Below are 12,170 nucleotides of genomic sequence, written 5' to 3' on the forward strand. Positions count from 1 at the left end.
TTTGGTCGCATCAAATCCAGAAAAAATGTAATAAAAAGCGATCAAAAAGTCGTATATGCGCAATCAAGGTACCGGTAGAAAGAACGCATCATGGCGCAAAAACTGACACCTCACACAGCCCCATAGACCAAAGGATAAAATCGCTATAAGCCTGGGAATGGAGCGATTTTAAGTGACATATATTTGTTAACAATGGTTTGAATTTTTTACAGGCCATCCGATACAATATAAGTTATACATGTTATATATCATAGTAATCGTAACGACTTGAGGAACATGCATAACAAGTCAGTTTTACCATAGGGCGAACGGCGTAAATGCAAAACTCCCCGAAATCAAAACAAATTCGTTTTTTTTTCAATTTGACAGCGCAAATGATTTTTTTCCGGTTTCACAACATATTTTATGGAAAAATTATGCCTGTAATTGCAAAGTACAATTGGTTTTGCAAAAAATAAGCACTCATATAAGTCTCTAGGTGAAAAAATGCAAGCGCTATGGACTTTTAAACATAAAATGGAAAAAGCAAAAGCGCAAAAACGAAAATTGGCTTGGACCTTAAGGGGTTAAACATGTGAACCAACCACCAGCACCTAAAAGTAAGGCTATAACATGATCTGCTGTAGATTTGATGTGGCATATATATGCACTCATTCAACTGATTAAATCAGAAGCATCAAATCCGCATTGGATTAGGTATGAACGTGCCCTTAAAGGGAACCTGTGAGATCTATACCAGGTACACAGCTGTAGATCCCAGCGTACAGATCAGGGACCGGACCTTTAGTCCAGTGTAAACCTCTATAATCAATCTTTTCATTACCAGCTGAAGTGACACAGAGGTGGAGCCACAGCAGCACCCTCTGCCCCCGCCCCTGCCTGCTCTGACTGATGGACGTATAGGCTGCTGCTGCTGCTGCCGCTGCTGTTGTGAAACTTTAGTTGGAAATGAAAAGGACAATTATATAAGTTTACACTGGACTAAAGGTCCTGTCAGTGATATCTCCCTCACACCTGTCTGCTAAGATCTACAGCCCTAGATCTGGTACGGACCTCACAGATTCCCTTTATAGGAGAAAAACATGGCCACCTTCTTCCAGAAACAGTGCCACACTCTTCTTCAGTTTGTGTGAGGTATTGCAGCTCAGTTCCATTGAAGTGAATGGAGCCAAGTTGTAATAACCATACACAGTCTGAGGACAGGGTGGTGCTGGACAAAAGTTACTATATTTTTTAAATCCCTTTTATCCTGACTATGTCTGCACTCCATATAAAGGCGGTCAAAGCTGCTAGATAGCCATTTCCTACTGGATATCTATCTATCTATCTATCTATCTATCTATCTAATATGTAGGGCCCCAGGAAAAATTGAAGGATATATAATGGTAACATAGGTAAGAGTTTTCTGTGCATGATAACACTGTCATAGTTAATAACACCAGTAAGCAAATATTATCACCATACTGTACACGTTACTGCCATACTGTCACTAAGCAAACCCACCAATATTGCCAATACTACCAGTATATAAGTAACAAATAATATCACCACACCATGAGCACGGCCAATACCACCACATAATGACTAATACAGCTACACTGTGACTGAATACAATCCACTATATAAAACACTAATATTACCAATAATACGAGTAATACCATCACACCATGCCCACTACCCTCACCATACAGTGACTGGATAATACCAATATACCATCACACCATGCCCACTACCCTCAGCATACAGTGACTGGATAATACCACTATACTGGCACCAAATAACAGCCACTATATGAAGACCAATATTCTCCCAAAGCAGTGACAATAGAACACAGGTGTTACACTCCGGCCCTCCAGCTGTTACAGAACTACAAATCCCATCATGCCTGGACAGCTAAAGCATGACGGGAATTGTAGTTTTGCAACACCTGGAGGGCCGGAGTGTGACACCCCTGATACTGAGGTAGATCCCAGCTGTATAAAGGTTCTGCAGACCTTATAGGTGATTATAGTGCAATTACATCCTGTCACTCACAGTAGGCGTCTTCCCTGCATGACGAGACGTCCACTTTTCCTTTTCTTCTCCATCTGGCTCCGGCCATCATGAAGGCTTCTCTGGCCATGACTCCTCTCCACGGGATCTGCCAGACAGACATTTTAGGCTTCATGCTCCAGCAACATCCTCATCTATACATCCCCCCATATAGAATAGCCCCCTGCTGTACATCCCCCCCATATAGAATAGCCCCCCCTGCTTCACATCCCCCATATAGAATAGCCCCCCCTGCATCCCCCTCCCATATAGAATAGCCCCTGTGCATCCCCCCTATATAGAATAGCCCCCTGCATGCCCCCCATATAGAATAGCCCCCTGCATCCCCCCATATAGAATAGCCCCCCCTGCATCCCCCTCCCATATAGAATAGCCCCCCTGCATCCCCCTCCATATAGAATAGCCCCCTGCATGCCCCCCATATAGAATAGCCCCCTGCATCCCCCCATATAGAATAGCCCCCTGCATCCCCCTCCCATATAGAACAGCCCCCCTGCATCCCCCTCCTATATAGAACAGCCCCCCTGCATCCCCCTCCCATATAGAATAGCCCCCTGCATCCCCCTCCTATATAGAATAGCCCCCCTGCATCCCCCTCCTATATAGAATAGCCCCCCTGCATCCCTCCCATATAGAATAGCCCCCCTGCATCCCCCTCCTATATAGAATAGCCCCCCTGCATCCCCCCTCCATATAGAATAGCCCCCCTGCATCCCCCTCCCATATAGAATAGCCCCCCTGCATCCCCCCATATAGAATAGCCCCCCTGCATCCCCCTCCCATATAGAATAGCCCCCCTGCATCCCCCTCCCATATAGAATAGCCCCCTGCATCCCCCTCCCATATAGAATAGCCCCCTGCATCCCCCCCTATATAGAATAGCCCCCCTGCATCCCCCTCCTATATAGAATAGCCCCCCGCCCTGCATCCCCCCTCCATATAGAATAGCCCCCCTGCATCCCCTCCCATATAGAATAGCCCCCCTGCATCCCCCTCCTATATAGAATAGCCCCCCTGCATCCCCCTCCCATATAGAATAGCCCCCTGTATCCCCCTCCTAGATAGAATAGTCCCCCTGCACCCCCCTTCATATATAGAATAGCCCCCTGCATCAACCTCCTATATAGAATAGCCCCCTGCATCCCCCTCCTATATAGAATAGCCCCCTGCATCCCCCTCCTATATAGAATAGCCCCCTGCATCCCCCTCCCATATAGAATAGCCCCCCTGCATCCCCCCCATATAGAATAGCCCCCCCTGCATCCCCCCATATAGAATAGCCCCCCTTGCATCCCCCTCCTATATAGAATAGCCCCCTGCACCCCCCCATATAGAATAGCCCCCTGCATCCCCCTCTCATATAGAATAGCCCCCCCTGCACCCCCCTCCCATATAGAATAACCCCCCCTGCATCCCCCTCCCATATAGAATAGCCCCCTGCATCCTCCTCCAATATAGAATAGCCCCCCTGCATCCCCCTCCCATATAGAATAGCCCCCTGCATTCCCCTCCAATATAGAATAGCCCCCTGCATCCCCCTCCTATATAGAATAGCCCCCCCCCCCTGCACCCCCTCCAATATAGAATAGCCCCCTGCATCCCCCTCCTATATAGAATAGCCCCCCCTGCACCCCCACCAATATAGAATAGCCCCCCTGCATCCCCCTCCCATATAGAATAGCCCCCTGCATCCCCCTCCTATATAGAAAAGCCTCCCTGCATCCCCCTCCAATATAGAATAGCCCCCTGCATCCCCCTCCTATATAGAATAGCCCCCCTGCATCCCCCTCCAATATAGAATAGCCCCCTGCATCCCCCTCCTATATAGAATAGCCCCCCCTGCACCCCCTCCCATATAGAATAGCCCCCCTGCATGCCCTCCCTGTGTGGCCACATGTGAAGGGGTTAAAAAAAAAAACATTCTCACCTCACCTCGCTCCCAGCAGCTTCTTCCTCGGCTGGATCTTCGGTCCACGGCGGCGACGGCTCCTCTCCTCTCTCTTCCAGGTCCTCAGTGGCGCGTCAGGGAAGTGATGTCACCGCTTGGGGCCTGGTGGAGGTGGCTGCAGACGTGCCTGCACGCGGCACGTCTGCGGCCCTCGGCACTTGGGGGAAGAACAACGGGGTGGAGACACGCCACCGCAGCCCCCTCCCTCCACCACAGCCCGCTCACCTCGGCCCAGCTGGCCCGCTCCTGACGTGCTCCGCCAATCAATGAAGGGCCGCTGCGGCCCCACGTTGATTGGATTGGAGGAGCATGTCAGGAGCGGGCCGCAGCGGTGATTTTTTTTTCCATTAGACAGCCCGGGCGGCCCACGGACTGGTAATCTGGCCAGCCCAGCGGGCATTTGCCCGCCTTGCCAGATTACCAGTCCGGGCCTGGGTGTGAAGTAGGGAATCAGTGGAGGAATATATGATTGCAGAGAATCACACTACACACAGTTAGTGTGTAATCCATACCTAATACTTGTATTTTCTATGAAATAACAATTCTAGTGAGTATTTTCCTATAGCTCTGTGCTGTTCTGCTGTTAGTACTAATAAAAATGTATGTATGTATGTATGTATGTATGTATGTATGTATAGCCAACTGCATGTTACCAGGTGGGGCGTGGCTACTGTCAGCTCTGATTGGATAATGTAGACTGCGTAGAGGCATGCCCCCAAACTTGTAACACCCACTTGGCTACCTACAAATTCTGTATAGTTGGAGTAACATATCAACGGCACACAGAACACCATCTACTCTATAGTTATAGTATGTTTTTCAAAAGACCTTTGCTTTAAAGTATATGTACATATGAAATGTCATGTAACATGATAAATATGTTAAATTTCTTCATGCTTAATGCTTTCTTCTGTTTTCTTTGTTCCAGATCTTCATTTCAGAGGCTGGAAAAATTAGTCAGAAAGTCAAAGTGTGGCTCTACAGTTATTTCAATGTTAATGAACTTCTGGGAATCATAACATTCTTTGTGGGGTTTGGTCTGAGATTCGGTTCTGGAGACATTTCAGATGGTTCCTCCGAAGACTTAGTGTTTGTTTCTGGAAGAATAATATACTGTCTGAACACTATATTTTGGTTTGCGAAGTTATTGGACATATTAACTGTCAGTCAGGATGCTGGGCCGTATGTCTTTATGATTGGAAAAATGGTAAGATTCTAAACTGTTAGTTTATAAATAAGGCTCTGTTCACACATGAATCCTTTATTATCAGATTATTTCATAGCTAAAATAATAGGGGAAAAAATGTAAGCCCAATATAAGACAATGAATTAAAACAACATATCATAACAGGGCAGGTCTTAGAAGATGGTCTTAGAGGCCCTATTACACTAAAGAGTTATTGGCCCTACTTGGCCGATTAGCAACCGTTTAGGCCGATAATCATTTAGTGTAATAGTGTAAAGTTGATAGGCATTGATCAGTAGAGATGCACAATGTCAGCCAACCGTGATCTTTCAACATGCTGAAAACTCATGATGTGTGCAGCGAGGGTCTGGACCACGTTGTCCCGTGTAACAGGAGTGGCAGCAGACCACCGCTGACTTTAATGGGCAGCCTACGGATTGTTCGGGCGGCCCCTTCCACTCCTCCCGACTAGTTGTATGTGCATGAAGTAGCACAGGCATTAAGCAGGGAAGGATGGGGAAGTGAGCACTAAGCTAAAAGGTCAGTGCTTGCTTCCCTTGGACACCTAGTGGTGGGATTTTTGTAATACAGACACTTGGTACTGACCTATACCTGTTTAGAAAAAGACAGTGGACACTCTGGGACACTGAACAAAGGACACCTAGAAAATCTGCATTTTAGAGACCAATGGACATAGAAATTTAGTGAAAGAATGATAAATCTTAGCTAAAATGTCTATTACTGCATGTTCCTCTCTGCCCTTGTCTTGATTAAAATGATTTCTTCTTTATTTTAGATGACAAGAATGATTTTTGTCGTACTTATCATGGGAATAGTAGTGGTTTCCTTTGGTGTGCCAAAACAGGCGATCCTTCATCCTAATGAAGAACCTTCTTGGTCCCTCGCCAAGGCGGTAGTATTTCGTCCATACTGGATGACCTATGGTGAAATGTTTGCGTATGAAATAGATGGTAAGTTAAGCAGCAATTATCTGCATAGCTACATGTGTATTCTTTAATATGTCGATATTAGAAATTAATCAAAGAAATCAAAGCTGGGACTAAATAAGGACACTTGCACCTTTCTTTATGTTGGTTTTGTATTTTATTGTCTACTAGAAAATGTACCCGGCGCTGCCCGAATATAAACTGTCAGTGTGTTAATTAGATTTGTTCTAAGCTAAAGGTATTGTGTCATCTGAGTTAATCAGTGGAATTAGTGTATACCTGTAGTGCATAGTTGGAGGGGTTCTTTATACCCACAATGTATAGTTTTTAGGGGTCTCGCATATCTGTAGTGCAAAGTTGGGGGGGGCTGTATACCTATAGTGTATAGTTAAGGGGGGTCCTGTATACCTGTAGTGTGTAGTTGGTGGGGGCTGTATACCTGTAGTGTATAGTTGAGGGAGGTCCTGTATACCTGCAGTGTACAGTTGGTGAAGGTCCTGTATACCTGTACTGTATAGTTCGGGGGTCCTGTATACCTGTAGTATATAGTTGGTGCTGTATACCTGTAATGTATAGTTGGTGGAGGTCTTGTATACCTGTAGTTTATAGTTTGAGGGTCCTGGATACCTGTTGTGTATAATTGGTGGAGGTCTTGTATACCTGTATAGTTCGGGGGTCCTGTATACCTGTAGTGCATAGTTTGAGGGTCCTTTATAACTGTAGTATAGAGTTGGTGGAGGTCCTGTATACTTGTAGTGTATAGTTTGGGGTCCTATATACCTGTAGTATATAGTTGGTGGAGTTCCTGTATACCTGTAGTATATAGCTTTGGGGTCCTGTATACCTGTAGTATAGAGTTGGTGAAGGTGCTGTATACCTGTAGTATAGAGTTGGTGTAGGTCCTGTATACCTGTAGTGTATAGTTTTGAGGTCCTGTATACCTGTAGTGTACAGTTTGGGGGTCCTATATACCTGTAGTATATAGTTGGTGTTCATGTATACCTGTAGGGTATAGTTTGGGGGTCCTGTATACCTGTGGTGTATAGTTTGGGGTCCTGTATACCTGTAGTATATAGTTGGTGGAGGTCCTGTATACCTGAAGTATATAGTTGGTGGAGGTCCTGTATACCTGTAGTGTATAGTTTTGGGGTCCTGTACACCTGTAGTGTAAAGTTTGGGGTCCTGTATACCTGTAGTATAGGCACATGCCCATAGTTTTACAGATCTTTCTTGTGACCCAGGTGTACAGGGGTTGGCAAATATATCACACTATCATTTGCTTTAGAGTTCTGGCTGCTCTAAAGGCCCTATTACACTGAGCGATAATCTGTCCAAACAGGCCGAATTGGCAGATTATTGCTCTATGTAATAAAGACAACGGTCAGCTGAAGAAATAATCTTCTAGCTTCTCCCCGTCAGTGTCCCATCTCGGCTAGTGATGAGCTGAGTGGCCTCTTGCTCCAGCGGCCGCTGCGGCTGCAGGAGGCAGGAAGAAGTTATAAGAACACTGGGAGCGTATAAAGCTTATTATTTTACACTGAAAGGACACTTCCGGCCAAAATGTATTTTTTTTCAATATGTTATTACATAAGCAAAGTTAGACAAATTCCTAATGTAGACTATTTATGGGAAATGCACATATACTGGTATTTCCCTCAATTTAGTAGATCAGGCAGGCTTCAAATTCTCTAAAAAAAATGTGATGTCACAACACAGGTTTATATACCTGAAGGGTCCAATAGGGCACAGTATATGTAGAAATTACTTGTAAAAAATTATAGCATCATTTTTTACATGTAATTTCAACATCTAGTGCGCCCCCTGTTGGTAACTTTAGGTACATACACCCAGGTATTGACGTCACTTTTTTTTTTAGAGAAATTGAAGCCTGCCTGATCTACTAAATTGAGGGAAATAGCAGTATATGTGCATTTCCCATAATTAGTGTATAACTTTATAATGTATTGTCTAACTTTGCAATATGTAATAACATATTGAAAAATACATTTTGTCTGGAGTTGTCCTTTAAGGCAAGGGCTGCACGGACATTGCTAACAATGTGCATGCAGCCCTTGCTGCACGATAGTCAAGCCATGTAATAGGTTCTGTAAGGGAGAGCCGATCTAGCAGATTAGCGCTCGCTTTTTCAGCATATCGTGCTGTGTAATATGGCCTTAAGACCTCATGCACATGGTGACCAGGACACACAGAACCTATAAAGTAATATATTGGGTCCTAACACTTCCATGTTATGGAGCAATAGGAACTGTATGGTGAATTGATGAGGCACTAAGTAATGTTAGAAGTAATCCTACTAAGGGCCAAATACTTTTGTAATGTATGGAATGTATGGATCTTTCTTTGTCTACATAAAATCACACAATTTTAAAAAACATATTCAACGTAAAATGCCAAATATGCACAGCTAGAAGACATAACCCTAAGGACATAAGCACACAGGCATAATCTCTGGCAATGTGTTGTGCTGCATTGGGGCTTTCTCTTGTGGGGGGAGAGTGCAGCCTTGAAGCTTATCCAGTAATCCAGTGCTACAAAAACATGGCCACTCTCTTTCAGAGACAACACGACTCTTGTCTCCAGTTCAGGTGCGGTTTGCAATTAACCCCTAGACGACCCTGGACGAACAGTTACTCCATGGAAGTCTGTCACCAGACGACCCTGGACATAACTGTACGTCCTGGGTGTTTCTCCCGCTATGAAGTGCGCTCCGGAGCAGAGCGCGCTTCATAGGAGGTGGGGGCCGGCTGCAGTGAGCAGCCGGCAGCTCACCATTAATGACAGGCTGCAGCGATTACGCTGCAGCGTGTCATTAACCCTTAAATACAGTGACAGCAGCGCGGCTGCGGCGTTTAGGTGTAAGTGACAGGGGGAGTCCCCTGACACTTACCGATCTGGACCCCCGCAGTGTGATCAAATGTGTAAAAAAAAAAGTTAAAAACACCAATACACTACCCCAAAACCCCTCCCCCAATAAAAGTTTAAATAACCCCCATTTCCCATTATATAAATAAATAAATATATAATTATAATTTTATAAATATAAAAATAAATAAACATATAATTAACTGTAGCATGCGTAATTGTCCGATCTATTAAAATATAACAAGCGTCATTGCTAGCGGTGAACGGCGTACACGAAAAGAGGGAAAAAAGTGCGTGGATTACCGATTTGATGTTACATTATATATAAAAAAAAAATTAATAAAAAGTGATCAAAACGTCCGATCTTCACAAATATGGTATTAATAAAAACTAAAGATCATGGCAGAAAAAATGACACCCCATACAGCCTCATAGGTGAAAAAATAAAACCGTTATAAGCATCACAATAGGACCATTTTATTAATAATTAATTGCCAAAAATATATAACATTAGAGAATCTGTGTAACCTGCATATGGTTGTGTTCGGACTGACCTATAGAATAATGGTATCATGTCACTTTTTTCCATATAGTGCATTATGTAGACACAGGAACCCCCTAAACGTTACCATATTGCATTCTTATTTACTTTTTCACAAATTTATATCTTCATAAATAATAATTGTAGAATTCCTTCATACATGTTATGGTAAAATGAAAGTATAACTATTCCTGTAAAAAACAAGCACTTACATGGGTTGTAGATAGAAAACTGAAAGTGCTAGAGCTCTTAGAAGGGGAGCAGGGAAAAACGAAAACACTAAGATCAAAATTTGCGCGGTCCACTGGGTCATTTTGGGCCTGGTCCTCAAAGGGTTAAGCTCCATTTACTTCAAAGGATCTGAGCAGCAAAACCCTGCCCAATATGGAGACAAGAGTGGGGCTGTCTCTGGAAGAAAGTGGCCATGTTTTTGTAGCGCTGGATAACCCCTTTAAAAGGGAGCCTCAGTTCATAACCAAGTGGAAAAGCAGTATGGTTTTGGATATGGCAATCTAGTGTTGCACGATGCACTGAAATATCCATACTACTATCGATATTCCGGGCGGAAAAACAGTTCGATACCAGGATTTCCTGGTATCCAAACTTAATGTTAAACTGCGCTATTATGCAGTTTAGAATAAAGTATAGCGCAGAGAGCACGGCCGGCGGCCATCTGAGCGCCGGCCGTGTTCTCTGTGTGCCGCCCCCTGCTCCCACCTGTCATCTCCTCGGCGCGCGCACCCTCTTCCCCCGTCGGCGCCAAATTCAAATAGCCGGCACATAGCTATTGCTAGTGCCGGCAATGTAACTATATAGATGCCGCTATCACACTGACAGCGGCATTACCCCCCTCCTGAGCCCGCTCCATATACAGTGGGGGTCAGCTACTGTGTGTAGCAGACCCGCGCTGCTAATGACTGCGGGCAGAGCAGGGTCACGTGTGTTACATGACTACAACCCCCATCCTCCCCCTGATAGCAGTTGTGTGTGTTACATGACTACAACCCCCATCCTCCCCCCTGATAGCTGGTGTGTGTTACATGACTACAACCCCCATCCTCCCCCCCTGATAGCAGGTGTGTTACATGACTACAACCCCCATACTCCCCGATAGCAGTTGTGTGTTACATGACTACAACCCCCATCCTCCCCGATAGCAGGTGTATGTTACATGACTACAACCCCCCATCCCCCGATAGCAGTTGTGTGTTACATGACTACAACCCCCATCCTCCCCCCTGATAGCTGGTGTGTTACATGACTACAACCCCCATCCTCCCCCCCTGATAGCAGGTGTGTTACATGACTACAACCCCCATACTCCCCGATAGCAGTTGTGTGTTACATGACTACAACCCCCATCCTCCCCGATAGCAGGTGTATGTTACATGACTACAACCCCCCATCCCCCGATAGCAGTTGTGTGTTACATGACTACAACCCCCATCCTCCCCGATAGCAGTTGTGTGTTACATGACTACAACCACCATCCTCCCCCCTGATAGCAGTTGTGTGTTACATGACTACAACCCCCATCCTCCCCCTGATAGCAGTTATGTGTTACATGACTACTTCCTCCATCACCCCCCTGATATCTGAAGTGTGTGTTACATGACTACAACCCCCATCCCTGGCAGCTGAAGTGTTATTGTCCATACTACCTGTCACTTTCCTGATCACGCACGGTAAACCGAGCAAGCGCAGAAACCACCCAGTTCAGTACCACATAAAAACATGGTACTAAATAAAACTACAGATCGCTGCGCAAGAAATGCCCCTCACCCCCCAGCCAGACAGGCGGAGATAAAAAAAAAAAAAGTGAGGCAGAGTTGGGCAAGTTTTTATTTATTTTAAATAATGGGGACTTTATTTTTAAAGTAATAAAATTAGGAGAACATAAATTGGTTCGTACTGACCTGAACCTGGGGGTGGGGGGTGTCATTTCTATTCTTGTGTTTTTTGTTTTTTTTTGTTTCTTAAATATAATTTATTAAGTATCGAATTGGTATCGAGCATTGAAAAAAAAGCTGGTATTGGTATCGATCTCAAAATACTGGTATCGTGACATCACTATGGCAATCTGATCAATTTCTTTTTAAAAACCATGCAATTATAAGTTTTGTGAACATGCCCTGAAGGTATGCTGAAATGGGCAAAAAACGCTTGAAAAAAATAAAAAATCTCAAAAATTACAGACCACTTCACTGATTTTAGAGCAGAGAGGTGGTTTCTGTTGTAATGTTAGCATTGGACTAGACATTACACTTGGGGAAGCTATCCATGTCAGTAACATTAGGCTGCTTCCCCAAGTCTAGTGTCTACTCTAATGCTAACATGCATTAGAATAGACAATAGGGAGACTCAGTATTGCTAGCTCTACATACAGTAGCACTAGCAATATATAACTATGCTGAGATCAGGTCTTGAGCAACCCTGCAGTCCCCGACACAGCCAATGATGGCAGCAGAGGGTCCCTGTCTACCTTTACTGTTGTCACTCAATGTAAAAATGTTACATTATTCTGTAAATGTTAATGTTATGAAAATTAAATTTTCTTTATTAAAGTTAAAATATTACAAAGTTATATCACTGTATGGCTATGTTCACTATGTT

The 12,170-nt window shown here is 44.4% G+C and overlaps 1 protein-coding gene across 2 annotated transcripts in view; it reads left to right on the plus strand.

Annotated features, from left to right (window-relative positions):
- Positions 1-12,170, plus strand: part of LOC138801024 (transient receptor potential cation channel subfamily M member 7-like) — a 56,041-nt gene that overhangs the window by 24,532 nt on the left and 19,339 nt on the right. For both annotated transcript variants that reach the window (XM_069983423.1, XM_069983429.1), the window contains 2 exons: positions 4,929-5,207; positions 5,983-6,157. In XM_069983423.1, the coding sequence (XP_069839524.1) occupies positions 4,929-5,207; positions 5,983-6,157 (454 nt within the window). The remainder of the gene's footprint in view (positions 1-4,928; positions 5,208-5,982; positions 6,158-12,170) is intronic.

This window comes from Dendropsophus ebraccatus, chromosome 1 (assembly GCF_027789765.1).
Source record: "Dendropsophus ebraccatus isolate aDenEbr1 chromosome 1, aDenEbr1.pat, whole genome shotgun sequence".
NCBI lineage: Eukaryota > Metazoa > Chordata > Amphibia > Anura > Hylidae > Dendropsophus > Dendropsophus ebraccatus.